Source organism: Frieseomelitta varia, unplaced genomic scaffold, assembly GCF_011392965.1.
Source record: "Frieseomelitta varia isolate USP_RPSP 00005682 unplaced genomic scaffold, Fvar_1.2 scaffold_833, whole genome shotgun sequence".
Taxonomy (NCBI): domain Eukaryota; kingdom Metazoa; phylum Arthropoda; class Insecta; order Hymenoptera; family Apidae; genus Frieseomelitta; species Frieseomelitta varia.
In genome coordinates, this window is record NW_025110627.1 from 16,711 (window position 1) to 35,770 (window position 19,060).

Consider the following 19,060-nt stretch of genomic DNA (forward strand, 5'->3'; position numbering starts at 1 on the left):
TTTTTTAATGCAAGTTTTCTCTCAATGTACAACTTCTCGTAGATAAAATGATATAACATAACATACTCAACGTTGCGTATAATAATCATAATGATCAATCGTCCCGTCATCATTATCGTCGTCGTCATCCTTGCCCGACGACGATGATGATAACAGTCGTAATAATAATAATCATCGCAATAATAATAATAATAATAATAATCATTCTTAATATTATTAATAATAATAGCGATGGTTTTGCAACTGCTGCAATAATAATATTAATATTGGTAATCATCATTATTGTTCCTTCTTTTTTTTTTCGTTCCTCGTCGTTGACGCGGTCAGAAAAACCGCAGCTGCTTGGGGTTACGAAGCTTAAGCTTATAAAACACGATTGGCGATTATTTTCACCCCCCCTCCTCCTCTGCCCCGTCTTTCGAGACTTTGAAAAATCTACGAGCAATTTTGTGTTGCGCCTTCCGGAACGAACTACTGTGGCCTCTGATCTTTCTTCCTTTTCTTCTTCTCTTTTTTTTTCTTTTTTTTTTTTTCTTTTTTTGCTTTTTCACAGTCTGAATGTCTGTATCGAGAACGGTTCTGGACGGGAAGTATTATTTTACGAATATTTTCTTACACCTCTTGGACTTTTGCGACCTTTTTATTACGTATTTCAGTGTTACGTATTTATCAATTTTATTCATTTATCTCCTTTTTTTTGTGATTTTTTTTTCACCATTTTCGTAGAAAATTGTGTCCTTATAAAATAAAATTACACTAGGGGATGGGAATTAAAATATATATATATATCTATCTATCTTAGGGTTGGTTATTATCGTTCATTTTCGAAGACGTTTTTTTTTTTTTTTTCTTCTTTTTTAATTAATCGCAAGATCTAGAGAAACGAAACGAGAATAGAAAATTCTTTGGCATGCGTCGCACGAAAGGGAAAAAGAGGCGCAGGAGAAGATCAATTTTTTACGAAAAGCTATGCTACCGCGTGATTGAAAAAAAAAAAAAACGTCTTCAGTTTTGCTTTGCCACCTCAAGTTTTAATTGCCTAAGGTATTCTCATTTGACATTTTTCAGAAACCCTCCGAACAAAACAAAACGTACACTCACTGAAATGAAAGTATAACACATTCGAAGATTAATAAGCTAAAGTGAAATTCCACCTCGCGATGAACGTAAAGTAAAGTAGAGATAAAACCGTGGTAGATACGTGCAATCGCGTGTAAGAAGACCCAAGCATCGCAGAGGCCACAGCAACTTCCGGAAGCGCGCCTAACGCGCCTCGCTAAAAAATAATTCCATTTTTCATTCTCTCTTTCGCCCACCTGTATACCGAGGACACGTTATATCCCGTTACAATTATCTCTACTCGAACATCTGGTCAACAAAATAAACTTCTCTGCCTTCCCGCCGGGGAAGTGTACCTCTTAATTAGTATTAATCAGCGGGTGGTGGGGACCGCGGTGTTCTCTGCGGCGGGACGCGGTCGTTGCCGAAGAAACGGAAGCCTACGAGAGGCCGAGCTTAGGCCGCGAGAACGCGACAGTTCTCCACTAGGCAAATTGTTAAAAAAATATTCGCTCTATTCCTTCGGTTTGTCTCGCTACGAAAATTGTAGTAGGTAGCTTCATTTTGATTTGCAAGCACTCCTCGCTCTCTGTAGGTCATCTTCCTAGGCTACGTTTCGTCCTCGAAAACGTTTCGTACGCGTGAAATTTTCGCAAATTTTGCAAAATTATCGATAATATAAAAGTAACGTGAAAGCGACGGTTTGATCTTTCCCCCGCCTTTATCTTTCACTTCCGTATCGTTCAATCTCCATTTCGCTGACTCGGACCACGAGATCTCGAGATGAATCAGAAATTTTATTGTTAAATTTAAGGGAAGCCTGTTGTCGTTGTTGATTTTCTATTTAAAATTTAATCGAACCGTTTCAATTCAATCCAACGTTGTAAATCTACCCTACTGTCTACTCCTACGCAAAAATTTCCCCCCCTGCAGAAACTTCCGTTCCTCTGGCTTCCGCGAGAAACCGGAAACCACGTCCCACCCTCCCCGCCCCATCGCAAGACACTTGATACAAAATGCCGCTACGCTCGCGTTTGGTATAAAAAACAGTGAAACATTGGAATGGCGTTTTGTCCGACGACACGTCGCTATCTACATACAATAATACAGTTCTCTGTTCTCCGGGGTGAATTTGATTTCTCTTTCGTCTCTCCTCCTTTCTTTCCGCTTCCTTCTCTCGTTTTCTAACTCTACCTACGACTCTCGGCTACACGCTGTTTCCTCTTTGCCACTTTCCTCCCTCAAGCGAACTCGTAACGCGTAAATAAATCGTCTTCAATAAATACAACCGATAGACTATATAAATAAATAATTTCTCGCCGGACCGGAGGGCCGCGGTGAATTACCATCGAACGTAGAAATTCTGAAGCCCGAGATCTTCTCGTCGATTCCTCCACGATCGCTTCTCTCTCTCTCTATCTACCTATCTATCTATCTATCTTTTTTTTTTTTTTCTTTCTTCACAAAGATCGTTGAGGGATCGCGATTTACGCTCGTCGACCTGTTGCGTAACGTGCGTTAAGCTAATGAAAATGGACACGACACGACGCGATTCATCTTTCTTTCTTTGTTTCTTTCTTAGGTGTCAGCTTGCGATCGATTTTTTGGAGATTCTTTCGAGGGGTGAGAACGACTTCACGTTTGACGATTTTCTAGTCTGACTTTTTTTTTTTTTTTCAAGTGGAATTTTTTGGCAGTGGGGAACTTTCAATTTTGTGGAATTTTCATTGCCGAGAAAAAATAAAAAAAAACCTTCGAGATTGTTAATTTTTAATAAAGTAATTAGAATTGACTTTTAGTTCTAATCAAGATTTTTAACTTTGTGTACAATTACATTATACTGATTTTATGTACAATTTCCCAGAAGCCAATGGATTTTGTGAATTCACACGAATCCCAAAATTTCAAGAAACGAATCTACTTCCACTGTCTATTTTACATAAAATGAGATAACGTTTCGCATTTTGCGAAACTACTGTCCAGCCTTTCGTCTTTCCTTCGTCCAAAAAATTCCAAATGTGCCTCGAATAAATAAATCCCCTCGTCGTCAATGTTCTAAATTAACAGATACACGTCCTCCTCTGCACAAAACAAACAAATAAGCCAAAAAAAAAAAAAAAAAAAAGGGAAAAGAGTAGAAGTATTCTCAGTATTCCAACTTTTCGCTCTCCCATGCTCCAAAGATTCTGAAAACTAAAAATTTCCAAAAACAAATTTCCTCCAACCCGTCTTTCGCTTCCGGTCAAAGAACTGAGATGGTATAAAAGATGGATAAGTGGAAAAAAAATTCGCAATAGGAAACAGAGGCAATGAGTTATCGATCGCAAGTCACGCGAGGAGAGGGAAAGGAAAGAAAGAAAAAAAGGAAAACGTGTCACGACGAGAGAAAGAAATCACGTCGCGTGTGTCCACGGTGCAAGGTGTAATCTCTCGTCTCGGATCAATCGACGAGCTGTCAGCCGGGGTGCAATTAACTGACTGGAAGCAAATCGATCGGGAAGCCATTAACGCAAGAGCCGGCACACCAGCTAATTTGCCCGCTTGAATTCCGTCTGTTCATCAATCGAAATCGTTGTTGTTCGTCGACGAGACCGAGCCTCTCTCGTCCCTTCATCCTAACATCTAAAAACCTACCTGCTTCATTTCTTTTTTTCCTTTCCTCGTCGTGCTCTTCAGTTATTCTTCTTCTTTCTCTTCTCTTTTTTTTTTTGTTTTGTTTTGTTTTTATTGATGCATTTCGTTCTGCAAACTCTTTTACTTTTGGTCACCTTATCATAATCTTATCTGAATCACGAACGTCATCTCGTTCAGCACCATGCAAGCACCACCCCGATATACACCGTGACTCCTACGAGCTAAACTGATCGACCCCGTACCGTTAAGGCCCTGGTTATGCTTCCTTACCACACTATGCCGCCTTCGATCCGACATCGTGGAAAACCAGAGTCTTCAAGAACGCGGATTTGCTGAGATTTTTTTTTTTTTTTTTCTCGAACCTCTTCCCTCCTGACTCTCGATGGAATTCGCGAGGGAAGAGTGATTGATCTGCTCTCTAAACGAAACGGATAGAAAATGGGAACGATTCTTTTGTAGAATTTTCGACAAGAGCGTCGCTATTTACACGAGGTTCCACAAGGGAAAGGGTGATCTGCCAAGCACCATAGAAACGCGTTTTCACAAACAGTGTTTCCCCTGACTGAGAACTAACTGGCCCCTACATACACTGAAATTTGAGACTGAGAAGTTTAGGAGAACGGATTCCAAAAGGGCCTGTCTTTGGCAATGATCGTTAGACACTCTGCCAACTTGCAATTCTGTGCTTAATCTCGCGATTACACAAATCCTCCCCCCCCCCCTGTCGGATCATTCTCGATATCTCTTTTTCTCTAGAAGGCTAGAGAACAACTGTCGATCGTCTAGGCCAAACATTTAACACCAGAACTATCAAAATGATTAATTAGACACAGAACGGTATATCGTGAAATGTAACACATGTAAGTAAAAGCTCGCGTGTCCTATCGTGTTACAAATAGTGGTATCCGTTTCTTTCACACTACTTTGTCTCTGGAAATGGAAATTTTTTTCACTAGTTGGTTTTTCAGTTCTAGCGTTAAAAACAGGAACGCGCCGATAACGTAGGCCGAGTATTTAAAACCAGGGTCGTCGATCGCAGTTATTGATCACTTACCAAACGCACCGAGAGTGTCAGTGTCTCCAAACGATCATTGCCAACGATCATTCGACGGGGATGCCAGTCAGTGTCGCCGACTCGGGGAACCACCACCTTCACGCAATCACCCTTTCTCACCCTCTCCACCGCGCGATCATGAAAAAAACCGCGTAGAATCCACGAAACGAGGGAACGTCTCAGCTCGCGCATAGTCCAAGCCCGATGACACGCTCGAGGACACACGCTCGTCGTCGTCGTCGAAGCCTTCACACGCTGTCGGACGCGACGGACATCGGCCTCTTGTAGACCGGCGCCGGTATCCTCGAGAAACCTCCCCTCTCCGAGGCAGGCTTCGGATCCTTCCTAGGACTGGCCGTCATCTGATTGTCCTGCGGCAACGCCACGGTCCCGTTACCGTCGATCCACGCCCTCGTGAACTCCATGTTCGCCACACCGTCCCCTCCGCTGTGCGCCTGATAGTCCCTCAGAAGATCCTGCAGCTTCTGCATCACCTCGCGCTCGTCCTGAAGATGGCCGACCTTCTGCAGAATCTGCTCCAGCAGCGGGTTCACCTTGGTCGGCGAGGACTGAAGTGACCCGGTGGTCTTCACCCTTCTACCGTTTCTGTCGTACTGGACGCCGCCGTTCGAGCTCTGCCGTGGCAGACTCTGCCTGGCCGGGCTCTTCCTCGCGAAACTGGCCGACGGGTTGGCGGCGGTGGTCGCGCATAGCGGCGCCGCTGACGATGCCTGCCCTGGGCTCAGAAACGTGTCCGACTGGATGCTGGGCCTCTGTCGTGTTTGTCTGCCGTTCCACGTGTTGCTGCCGCTCACCGGACTCTGACACGGTTTCGGAACGACGGACGCCTTGCTCAGGCTGCCGGTTGGCGGTGGTTTCCGGAGGCTGTTCCGGATGGTTCCGCGCTTCAGCGGGCTACCTTCGGGGCTGGAGTTGCTGTCGCGTGGGGTCTTGCTGCCCGACGAGGCTCTCGAGACGTTGCTGTTCTCGCGGACGATGGAATTGGCGCGCGGTGTCCGATCACCGGAGGAGGAGGCCACGCTCCTCGAGGGCGAGGCACGGAGGGGGCTGGCTGGGCCTATGCGCGTCTTTCGCAGGCCCGTCTCGATGCTATCCGTCTCGACGCAGGACCTCTCTTCCTGCACGGGTTGCTCTGCAACAGGCGAAACAGGGAAGCAGAGAGGTTAGGGATTTTTTCCACTGTGATACTCTGACTCGGAATTGGTAATTTGTAGGTTTGCTCTTCGAAATTTAGGTTTTTTGTGAAAATGGGAACAAATATTAGCCCTTTATTGGATGACCAACCCGGGGAATATAATATTGAATCTATGCAAATACTGACAATAAGCTAGCAACAGTCCACATAAAAGTGGACTGTGAATGAAGTTAGTTATAAGGGCAAGATTCAATAGTTGGTCATCTGTGCTCCTTCCTCTTGCACTTGACGATGATAACCAAATATATACATGTAAGGACATGCTTTAGAGACATTACACTCATAAAACATTCTAAATCATTATAGAGACATTCTATATCGTTAAAAGCATTAGACATTCATCATATTCTAAGACATTCTAAATCATTGTATATCATCCTATTTCATACACGACCACGACTGTAAGGGAATAAACTCTTCTAAATTGTAAGCGCGTTGACTCCATTACACGGAATCCAACACCTTTTTAGTTTTGATAAAAATAGTTCCTTTTAAAATAGTTTGATAAAGTAGTTGCTTTTAGTTCCTTAGTCTCTCTTTCTTTAGGCTCCTTTTACTTTTATTGTTAACTTTGTCACGCCTTGACTCACGATTTTCTTCTGAGTTTTCAGTAAACATCAGTTATTAGAACATGTTGCATCGTGTAAAGCGTTGTACATAATTTATAGATATACAAGATATGTATATATTAATTACAAGATGTATATTGTATCAAAGATGGAAATAGAAAATAAAAAATAATTATATACACTATATAACAGAGATATAACAATTGTATATAGAATAATTTTCTACACAAAAATTATACACATTCTTTTTTACGCTAGATCGTACATCTAGTAACTTTTTAATCATGTCAGGATAATTCTATATATATATATATATATATATATATATATATATGTATATATATATATATATATATTTTAGAAACTTGCAAATTCTAAATTTCCAGGATTAAAAAATTACTAGACATACAATCCAGCCAAAAAAAAAATCAGTAAAAAGTTACCGGATGTACAATCTTGCATAAAAAAGAAAAAAAAAAAAAAATTAGAGGAAGAGATACTGCGAGGAACGTGATCAGTATACGCAATCGTGATTGCGTAACGTCGAATCGCGGTAGTTTCCACGTGCGATCGCGCGTGAATGTTGGGCAAGGAACGTCACCAGCTGCCTCGCTGTTTGTTCGAGCGGACTTCGACGGGATTTAGGATTCGACGATGGCCGAATAGCACTGCGTGGGCAACCAGACTAATGTACGATCGAGATAATCGCCTTTGACTTCTTTATGTTCGGAGTTCTCACCCGCCGTGAACGTTTCGCCAGCCTTCGCGTTCAATTAACGAGACTTTTCTTTTGATTTCTTCATCGACGCTATAATTACTGAGAATAATTACTGAGAAAATAATCATTTCTCGTGACCAAATTTGGACGCCGAATGCAATCTCTGGTTTATGTCTGAACTCTTTCGTTGTTGTTGTTTTTTTTTTTTTTTTTTTCGAAAATTCGAAGATGCTTCAACTATCAAATTTTCAGAATCTACATACAAGCTCACAAGATTGGCGAGTCCCAAATTTCCGAAATTTCAACGCTTCCCTGCCAAACACTAAACTTTCAACACTCCAAAATCTTAAATGCTCTCAGATTTTCAGGATCTGCAAGTTCTAAAATATTCAGATGTCGGCTCTAAATTTCTAATTCTCCGAAACTTCAACGTTTCCCTCCTCCAGAGACTCGAGAACAATACTAGATTCCAAACTTTGGAATGACGTGCCACGCACGTCGACAATTTCTTCTCCCAAAATTGCAATATATTTCTCAATTTGAAGTATGCCTAATAAATTTGTTGCTTCTCGATCATTTCTATCCGACGAGTTCAAATGAAAAAGAAAGCGACGAATTATCGTATACGGTTTATGGTCGCTCGTTACGGTCCGCAAATCAGTTGCCAGCGGTTCAACACTTCAAAATCTTGGTGTTGCCCTTCCAAAGTTCTACAAGGCTGAAAAAAACTCTCGTTGATAAATCCCTATTGCTACGCCTCCGCGATCCTGAATGTCCAACAGTGCCTGTAACTACTTTCTCCTTCAAAATCACTTCTCCCGAGCCACTTCTCCCGAGCCACAGTCCGCACGAAAAAGGAAATCTATTCATTCACAGAAGCCAGCCGCGGTGGCTCGTGTCCAATCCATCGCTCTAACGTAAACAAAATAGCGGACGATCGAGGAGAAGGAGCGCAACCCCATTTTCTTCGGGCCACCCTGTAGCTCATTAATATTCAAAGTACACGAATACACAGGCGTAACCTGACATTTAACCGGCCTGTGAAGGATTACAACGAGGAAAGGGGGGTATTTGTGTGCAGGTATCTGCGAAGCGTGGGCGATCCTCAACAACAACCTGTCCACGGAACAATCGCCAGCGGTCGATCCTCGATAACGCCTCGCCTCGAACACCACTTGATTCACGCACTTGACACATACTCCCATCTTTCCACACGGTACACACGGTACACCGTTTCCGCGTACTACTACTCCCCTAACCTCTTTATTCGCGTTTTCAAACTCCCGGCCTCTTTCTAGTTTGCGTGTCTCGATCTGGCGAGGAATTATCTAGCTACTAGCAGTATTTTTTTCTTTTCTTTTTTTTTTTTTTTTTTTTTTTTTTTTTTTTTTTTTTTTTTTTTTAAAGGAAGAATTGTTTTGTTAATTCAGTCTACTTTCGCTTTCATTTTGCAAGAAGGATTTGTTCAATTATTTAGTCCCCCTTCGCGAGGAGGAAGAAGTTGTTTAGTCTCTTTTCTTTTCGTAAGAAACAATTGTTTAATTATTTAATTAATACAGTCTCGCTTTCTCTTTCCTTTCGTAAGAAAGAATTGCTTTATTTAGTTATTTGTGAGGATTTCATTTGTTTCATTACTTGGCCTCTTCTTCCCTTCGTTCTAGTCTAGGAAGAATGTCGTTGAACTTCCTGTTTTGAAATTAAAGCAGGAAGTCTCGGGATCACCGTTTTCGAAATTAGAATATTGAAAACCGATAATAACGATCGTAATTGTCAAAAATGTTTACTCCAGCGATCTGATCTAAAATCTAAAGCACCTTCCTTTATACCTATGCTCGTGCATTGCGAGATAACATGATATTTTGACAAGAAACCAACGTCAAATTGTCACGAAGAATGGATGAGAGTTGAAATATACATTTTACAGAAATGCGAATGGATGTTCGATTAAATCAGGACGCGTGCCCGACGATCTAGTTTCCCCTAGATTGGGAATTCTGAAACGGGTTACAGGCTACTTTCCTCTAGATGAAGACGTAGAGCGGCTCGACGATGGGACGAAACGCAACGAAAACAAGCGCACGAGGCAATTCCACGTGCTGATGTCGTGTAGAAAAGAGCTGAAAGGGTGGGACAGTATCGCGGAGATCCATCGAGCTCAGACGCGAATTAAATTCCCCGTTGTCAGGCCTGACAATCTCAGATAGAAGTTACCAGATAAACGCTTGTTCCGCGGTATATCAACTTCCCAGATACCATAGATCTTTGCAAGAAGAGTCTGAAAAGCCATTGATTCCATCTGCATGTGCTATTAAGCAATCAATCTGCCGTCTCGTTCGCTCGAATCTGAGCAGAGAGCTCGCCGATGTACAAAAATAAATATTACAGAGAACGTATGTCAGAATATTGGATGCAATATCGGGATATAATATCTTCTTTCTGTTCAACAATGTAATAAATGCTCAACAATTTAATAAACACGATATTTTTTAAATACTAGAACTTGGGAGAAGATGCGTAGAATTTTATAACAGATATTTCTTTATGTTACTGAATATTATATATTTTATATTATTTCATATTATATCATTGTTCAGCAATTTAATAAACACGATATTTTTTAAATACTAGAACTTGGGAGAAAATGTATAGAATTTCATAACGAATATTTTTTTATGTTACTGCATATTATATATTTTATAATATTTTATATTGTACAATTTAATAAATACGAGATTTTTTAAATACTAGAACTTGGGAGAAAATCTGTAGAATTTCATAACAGATATTTTTTTATGTTACTGCATATTATATATTTTATATTATTTTGTATTGTTCAACAATTTAATAAATACGATATTTTTTAAATACTAGAACTTGGGAGAAAATGTGTAGAATTTCATAACAGATATTTTTTTATGTTACTGCATATTATATATTTTATATTATTTTATATTGTTCAACGATTTAATAAATACGATATTTTTTAAATACTAGAACTTGGGAGAAGATGCGTAGAATTTTATAACAGATATTTCTTTATGTTACTGAATATTATATATTTTATATTATTTCATATTATATCATTGTTCAACAATTTAATAAACACGATATTTTTTAAATACTAGAACTTGGGAGAAAATGTGTAGAATTTCATAACGAATATGTTTTTATGTTACTGCATATTATATATTTTATAATATTTTATATTGTTCAACAATTTAATAAATACGAGATTTTTTAAATACTAGAACTTGGGAGAAAATCTATAGAATTTCATAACAGATTTTTTTTATGTTACTGCATATTATATATTTTATATTATTTTATATTGTTCAACAATTTAATAAATACGACATTTTTTAAATACTAGAACTTGGGAGAAAATCTGTAGAATTTCATAACAGATATTTTTTTATGTTACTGCATATTATATATTTTATATTATATTGTATTTTGTATTTTATATATTTTGGCATATTAAAACAATTCATCCTTCGTGTTAATTAAATAAATATACCGAACATTTTCACGCCTCGATAGCAATTTAATAATAAGCAATTTATAAATCTCTGAGAGAAAATTATTCCTTTATTTAAAGTGTGATAAAAATAGAGGTTCACGTTGGAAAGCACGTGAACACATTACATATTTTTAAAAGAAAAGGTATTGAGCACTCGAGAAAGTTGAAACACAGAGGGGAGCAAGTAAACATACAATGGCTGGTTTTGTGCACCCCTGATACGCTCGTATTAAACTGAATGACTGGCTTCGATCGAAAAGCTACGCGCGAGCGTTTTGCGTTTTCTTCGCAGCGGGATGCGATTATCGCGATCGCTGGGACGATTTCACTTGGCGCCCTGTTATGAAACAACCCATACGCTAAACGAGTCTATTTAGCCAACACGCTTTCTTTCTTTTCTCTCTCTCTCTCTCTTTCTCTCGTCTTGTTGCTTGACGCTGTCATTTAACATCCGAGGACAGCTTCTACGAGTATTTATACTCATACGATACGCTGTTTGCTATATAAGAGATGTAGCCATTGGAAAAATATCACATATATTCATACAGGTTTTGTTATTGCAATTATTATTACCATTACAGATTAATATCAATCGTAAATATTTTTATTACTATTATGATTTTACTATTACATACCATTACGAATTAATATCAATCGTAAATGATTGATGAATATCGTATGTAATTTCCAATGGAATATTGTTCGTCTGATGTAGATTTTCTCTCAAGAACAGTTTCCGTTGCTATTAACAATTTCCATAAAGCGGTCCATCAGTTCTCTAGTTACGGAGAAATAAATTGAATTTAATGTGCATTGCTTCTAATCTCCCAAAAGAAATTAATACAAAAGATTTATAAAAGGAGTTCTCAGTTGGTAAGAGCATTCAAAAGATCTGACCTATTCTAACCTCTAATCTCCTCGTTAAAAGCCAATTAGAAACAGAATTTATTCATCAGGACAAGTTTCTCATTTCCACAAGCACTCGAAAGAGTCTGATTTAAAAGAATCTAATAATCGAGACACATTTAAATACCTAACCCCCAAAACTTTCGCTATTCACGAATCCCCGCGATAGCCTCGACCCGGCCGGCATATTACAACACGATACTCGCGTAACAGGCGTGCCAACCCACGCAGTTGAAACTGACCATAAATCCCAGTGCGCGAACAAACGGGATCGTGCGACTGCGCGCTGAAAAAAGATACTCTTCGTGTCGAAAACAATCGGTACGAAATGTAATCGGTAAGAAGATGTGATCGGTCAGCTGGTGTACTTTATTTTATGTCAACGCGCATCGTTCTGCGCAGGACTCGTCACGCGCATTGTTCTGCGCAGGACGCGTTCCGCGCGAAATTTCTAATTACGCTTCGATGCAACAAAAGGATTTTTGCTGCGTTTTTAAAGTTATGATTGAAAAAGATTTCGCTATCTTGTCTTGTTATATCTTCAAAGTTGTCTTACCGTAACTAACATCAAATGTTATGTCTTCAATACTATTATATTCTACTCTACTATTATACTCTATACTCTACTATTAAATATATTATATTCCACGTTATGTTCTATATTCTATATTCTATTATTCTATAGTATATCTCTATTATTATTATATTTTATATTATATTTATACTATTATATTCTATACTATATTCTATATTCTACACTCTACTATTCTATAGTATATCTCTATTATTATTATATTTTATATTTCTACTATTATATTCTATACTATATTCTATATTCTACACTCTACTATTCTATATTGTATCTCTACTATTATATTCTATTCTGCTATATTCTCGTTATATCTTCAAAGTTATTTCACCATAGCCAATCTGCTAAATTTTTTTATTCAAAAAGGAATATATTTGCATCACTACAAGTTCCATGCTTATCTACAATAAACAACGGACAGTACTCTACTCTAAGTTTGTAGACAATGGAGACTAGGAAACCTAAAAAGAAGACTCAAAGTCGCTTAACTTAAACGTCTTAAGGATCAATTCCCCAATCGAATGACTCAACTATTATAATTAACATTAATGGATAAATTTCGTCGATAACTCAGGTAAAATCGAAAATCAAAACGAGATCAATATAGGTAGAAAATTACACTCACTTTGACAATCGGCAACCGTAGGCGAACCCTGCGTGCACGTCGCGGGATTTCCATTTCCGCTAGCCGGCTGAACCGCTCCTAAGCTTCGGTAACCCTCGTCGGACACTTCGCTGCAATTGTCCGAATGCTCCCCGTCGTGCGGCGACTTTGTATAGTGTACATTCCCGGTCACGTCTTTGCTGAAACTTTCCAACACTGGCTCCTTGATCGCCGGTGGACTCGGCGTTGGGCTGCGGCTACTCGAGTCCTCGCGACACTTGTAGTTGTAGATTGTCGGCTCGTATTTCGGCGTGTCGTCTCTCTCCACTGTTCTGCGGGCCACGCCACCGTCCACCACGTATCGTTTCGTGAACTCCTCCGTCAGGGGCACTTTCGTGCGCGTCTCCTGAACGTTCTTCGCATCCTACGGACAAATCGGACAAGCGGGCATTTTAAAAACTAATTTCTTCCAGAATGTAAATGTTTATACATTGTTTTACAAACGTATATACAAAAACTTCTAATTTCTCAGTCAGAAGCCCCAAATAACACACCCATAAATAAACTCCACCCAGAGAAGATTCTCCAAATCTCCTCACACGCTCACCTTAGCTTCCTGATGCCTTCCGTAATGAGTCGGCGAACGAGACTCCTCGTTCGATGTTCTAGCAGACGAGTCCACGTACGATCCGTGTTTCGCGTGCTCGAGCTTGGTCGTCGGGCTGTTGGATCGGAGCTGAGGCCTCGGTGTCGGCGATCTGGATCGTTGTTGCTTGCCGAAGTCCGGCTGATGGCCGGGGCTGCCCAGGAACTTCCTCTGCGGCGTTGGGCTCCTCGATCGGTTGATCTTTCGTTGCTCGTCGCTGTTCGATTGCTGCTGCTTGCTGGCAGGCTGGTGGGGCGTGGGCGATCGGGACCGATTGCTGGAGACGCTCCTGGCCGCGTGCAGCTGCGCCGACTGCTGATTCTGCGCTGTGCCCGCGCACGAGCCGACGCTCGACGCCGAGCTCCGTCGTGTTCTAGGAGGTGATCTGCGGATCAGCAGCCGGTTTTTTCTCTCTGGAACGCGTCAGGGGCAGGCAAACCCGGGGACACGCGTTCTGTCCGTCGGATTTTCGAGAATTTTCGAGAATTTTTTTTAACCACTTTCGTCCTCTTCGCGGTTTCCGAGATTTTTGACTTTTGTACTTTTGTACGTTTTATTTTTTCGAAAAGAAAAGACGCACTTTGCCTACCCCCTCCGTTGCAAAATCGCTTACGCGTACTCGTTCATCACTTAATCTCCAAGTTTTAGTGTTTAGAGAATGTTCATTCTTTAATCTTTAATTTTCGTTCTCTGATCTATAACCCCTTAACGCGCAATGATGTCGCACGATTTTTTGAGCTAACGTTGACAATAAGCGTCTCTGAGACGTGCTTCATACTCTTTTCAACGAAGCAATCGCTGGTAAATTTTCGTCTAAAGAATTCCAAAAGAAATTCGCATGCCGAGGGGTCATAGATCAGATAGTATAGACATTGAAGACATGTCAGCAAGAAACGAAGCAGATGATGTTAAGATTTCCGGACATAAGGGTTAGTGACATGGGTTAGTTGCGAGAACAAACACAAGGAAACAAAACTTTCCTCTTTTTAAAATTTAAAAACCGCTCGAGGTTCGCGGACTTCTCGAAATTTTCAGCGACCGAGTGTAAAAATTCGAAAAGGAAAAGACGAAAACTGTTGACTGTAAAAAAAAAAAGAAACACAGACGAAAACTCGAGATATTTCGACCACGTCCGCGAAATGCAAGCAAAACGTTTAAACGGAGGCGAGATTGGCCGAGGTTACTCGCTCTGATAGAAGCATGCGACGTAATCTCCTCGAGCCAGCGATCATTTTATCGAGGAAGCGCGACAGAAAATCTCCGGCTCTAGAATGAATGACCGCCGACAGACAAATGACACGTTAGAACCAAGAAAATTACTCACCTCTCGTAATGCACCTGTGCGCTGCCAAGGTCGAACGACCCTCCGGCCTTTTGAATCAACTTCGCCGAGATCATCGAGCGATGAGCTGCAACAAGCAAAAGGGGGGAAAAAAATAACAACAAAATAATAACAATAATAATAACAACACACAATAACAACAATAACAACAACAACAATAGTAATAACAAGGAAAAACACGTGACGTGTACATGTGCGTGCATAATGCTGTGGATGGCGCAATTTGTTACACGATAGGCGCGTTTTTTTTCGCAGACAAGGTTCCCCGCTGTGGCTGTAGGATAAGCTCGTTAAAGGATAATTGAAACGTCCGCGTCGTTTAGAGGTTAATAAGCACCTTAAGTAAGCTCGGCGATTTCAATGCCTCGAGACGAAAAGACGAGGCGCGAGCGCGTTTGCTCGTGGATTTAACGTTGGAAAATGAACGCGACTATCATTAATCTTCCCTGCCCTTTTTTCTTCCTTTTCAGGATGTTTGGCTTACGCTCGAGCGAAGTCGGAGCTCGTGCACGATTGAACATTTAAAGTAACGTGATTTTGACCCTTGGACAGTGGAGACATGTACACTCTCGTCCATAAGTCACCGGACATTTGCTTATTTTGAGTCAAATAGGTTTTTTTTATTTATTTACGTTATAGAACCTTCTACAGGGTTATTAGCAGCATGCATATTGCTGTGCATACTAACAGTACAGAAACAATTTCGCAAACGTTTGTACAAGGATTAGGCTGATATACAACTAAGACACATGTTTGCTATTTACATACTTATAACTGGAGCTTGCAACTGAAAATAAGAGAACTGTTGAGTCACTGAGAAACACAGCTAAGCATTCGACACAAATCTGGTACAGATGCCAACTGTGGCTTTTGAGAAATTTGTGAATAATCAACAGAGGAGTAATATATATGGTTTGCTTAAAAAGAAGTCCATTGTGTGGGGAGGGAAATAACCCATTCCACATAGTTTATTAATTAAGACATTCCTATTGTCATTGAGATTGGGGCACTACCAAATTATATGGTCGAGATCTTGAACTAAGAACCTTCTACAGGGTTATTAGCAGCATGCATATTGCTGTGCATACTAACAGTACAGAAACAAACGTTTCGCAAACGTTTGTACAAGGATTAGGCTGATATACAACTAAGACACATGTTTGCTACTTACATACTTATAACTGGAGCTTGCAACTAAAAATAAGAGAACTGTTGAGTCACTGAGAAACACAGCTAAGCATTCGACACAAATCTGGTACAGATGCCAACTGTGGCTTTTGAGAAATTTGTGAATAATCAACAGAGGAGTAATATATATGGTTTGCTTAAAAAGAAGTCCATTGTGTGGGGAGGGAAATAACCCATTCCACATAGTTTATTAATTAAGACATTCCTATTGTCGTTGAGATTGGGGCACTGCCAAATTATATGGTCGAGATCTTGAACTAAGAACCTTCTACAGGGTTATTAGCAGCATGCATATTGCTGTGCATACTAACAGTACAGAAACAATTTCGCAAACGTTTGTACAAGGATTAGGCTGATATACAACTAAGACACATGTTTGCTATTTACATACTTATAACTAGAGCTTGCAACTAAAAATAAGAGAACTGTTGAGTCACTGAGAAACATAGCTAAGCATTCGACACAAATCTGGTACAGATGCCAACTGTGGCTTTTGAGAAATTTGTGAATAATCAACAGAGGAGTAATATATATGGTTTGCTTAAAAAGAAGTCCATTGTGTGGGGAGGGAAATAACCCATTCCACATAGTTTATTAATTAAGAGATTCCTATTGTCGTTGAGACTGGGGCACTGCCAAATTATATGGTCGAGATCTTGAACTAAACTGCCATTTTGTATCAATAAATAGTTACTAGAATAGAGATATACTTTTCTGGGTTGATTTTATTATACAATCTTATATGTTATATGTACTTCATTTACTCTATTTTATAATAATGAAGCTTGAAAACAACGGATATTTTATATATATATCGGTCTGAATAAATATTTCAAAGTATATCAAAAGTATGTATATATGTTTAAAAAATCCAATCGATGAATTGGACAGAAGACATCAGAAGTCTGTGCAAAATCGGAGAAAAGACTTATGGAAGAAATTAGAAGAAGCGTGGAAAGAAATCCATGATCCGAAATATTGTTAAAATTAAATGAAAGGATGCCCACGGTTACTTCTAGCCGTCATATCTGCACAAAGATGTAAGATACATTATATGTTACCACTATAACTTGGTAAGATTTTTGACATATATACTATGTGTATTCTAGATATTATACATATGTAGTAAGTAGTAATTTCGTTTCGTAAAATAAGTTATTTCATCAAATATAATTACCTCATTTTGTCGTAATGTCACGCTGACTTATGGACAGGAGTGTAATATTTGTAAAATTTCTTTCTCTATACTTGATAATCAAATTTCTATGCCAGATTTTTAGTTTATTTCGTTCTCTCGAGTGTTCTTTTTTTATTTTTATTTTCATTATTTTAAGTCGCAACGCAGTTTAAGTGCGGATTATACAGCGACTCGCTAAACCAAATCTTACAATTTATTATAACTAGACTGCTGGGCGATCTTTCGAATCATTCTGGCACACGTCGAACGAGAAGTATGATTTTTATAAATCACTATCGTTACAGTTTCACTATCGTCTATATATTTGATAACTGCACAACTGACCGAGAGTTAAATGAAAATGTGACAATTCGAAAGAAACGAGAATCATGTCTCACTTAAGATGAGAGACTCTATAAAGCCAGGATCTCGTAAATTCTGTCGTTCAACAAACGTATAATTTACGCGCGTGATTGGTGGACGATTAAAAGAACTATAATTCCCTTCTTGAATGAATGATACCACTCGTCGCTCAAATCAGAATTGAATTGCATCGAATTGCCACGAATGGATTATATAATTTGATCACACTGACACGCGAGATGCAACAGTGTACTTTACGACGGAAATATTTTAATCGAGAGAGAATTGCAACACCTCCAATCTCTGCGTCGAATGACGCAAATATTACGAGTTTCTTTTCCTCTTTTTTCCTTTTTTTTTTTTTTTTCTTTTTCTTATTAAAACTACGATTTGTTAAAAGAGACACATTATCGAACATAATACTCAGTTAAATCAACGTCGAGTTATTAAATCGTTAACTCTGGTTATTCAATAACGCGTAATTTACGCGTGTGACGCAATGAAAGATTATCGCAGGCATAAGTCACACCTGCACAACGACACGGGGAAACGTTAAACGTTTATTTCTCTAAAATTACAATCTCGGCCCGAACGATTTGTCAGCTCGAATTAAAATCCCGTTAAAATCATCGATCTTCCTCTTGCAGAGAGAAAGAGGGAGACGCGTTTAAATCGTTCTTTGACAAGCAGAAATCCTACGACGCCTCGTTAATTTCCAAGCAAGATGGGAATTGTTGTAACGCGCTAGTAAACACGTAACAAAATCGAAAGTGTCCGATCATCATCTTTATTTTCGACGACAGTGAGCTCATCCTTGTTTAAACTGTTCATCCGTGTCCAATATTTTTCTTCTTTTTTCTCTCTTTTTCTTTTTCTCTTCGTCCGTTTCAAGGGGCGAACGCCTCCTGAGAGAATGACACCGAAAAAGAGAAGAAGGCGAGGAAAAGAAAAAAAAACAAAGAGGGGGGAAAATAAAGCGAAAATAAAATTTGGGAGACGTGTCGAGAGTTAACTTACAGGTCCTGCATCGGCAGGGGTCGTGCTTGTCCAGATAATGGCTGAGGGTGTCCCAGCCGCCACCCACTCGCACCATAACGTGGCTTCGAAGAATTCGCACGAAGATCAACACCTTCGTGTCTCCGATACGGTACTTGCCCTCGGAGACGCATATCATCGGGAACTGCGTCGGGCACGTGCACCTCTCCACCAAGTCTCGAACCTGAAACATTCGAGAACAGATTTTATTTTAATATTATTTTATATATAATTATTATTTACAGTTATATATTATTATATTTTATTTATAGTTGTACATTAATAAATTTTATTTTAATATTATTTTATATATAATTATGTATTAACAAGTTTTATTTTATTATTTTATATATAATTATATATTATTATATTTTATCTGTAGTTATATATTAATAAATTTTACTTTAATATTATTTTATATATAATTATATGTTAAAAAA

The 19,060-nt window shown here is 39.3% G+C and overlaps 1 protein-coding gene across 3 annotated transcripts in view; it reads right to left on the minus strand.

The window, feature by feature from the left end:
• The window catches only part of LOC122536413 (GAS2-like protein pickled eggs), a 23,277-nt gene extending 4,478 nt beyond the window's left edge, over positions 1-18,799 (minus strand). Inside the window, exons 1-5 of one of the 3 annotated variants that reach the window (XM_043668773.1) lie at positions 18,603-18,799; positions 14,840-14,924; positions 13,477-13,900; positions 12,891-13,293; positions 5,327-5,900 (exon numbers count right to left, since the gene is read on the minus strand). In XM_043668773.1, the coding sequence (XP_043524708.1) occupies positions 5,327-5,900; positions 12,891-13,293; positions 13,477-13,900; positions 14,840-14,924; positions 18,603-18,759 (1,643 nt within the window). In that variant the 5' untranslated portion in view covers positions 18,760-18,799. Of the gene's footprint in view, positions 1-1,299; positions 5,901-12,890; positions 13,294-13,476; positions 13,901-14,839; positions 14,925-18,602 lie in introns of those variants that run through there. The other 2 variants (XM_043668772.1, XM_043668771.1) reach the window with 2 other exon arrangements.
• Positions 18,800-19,060: the final 261 nt, after the last annotated feature.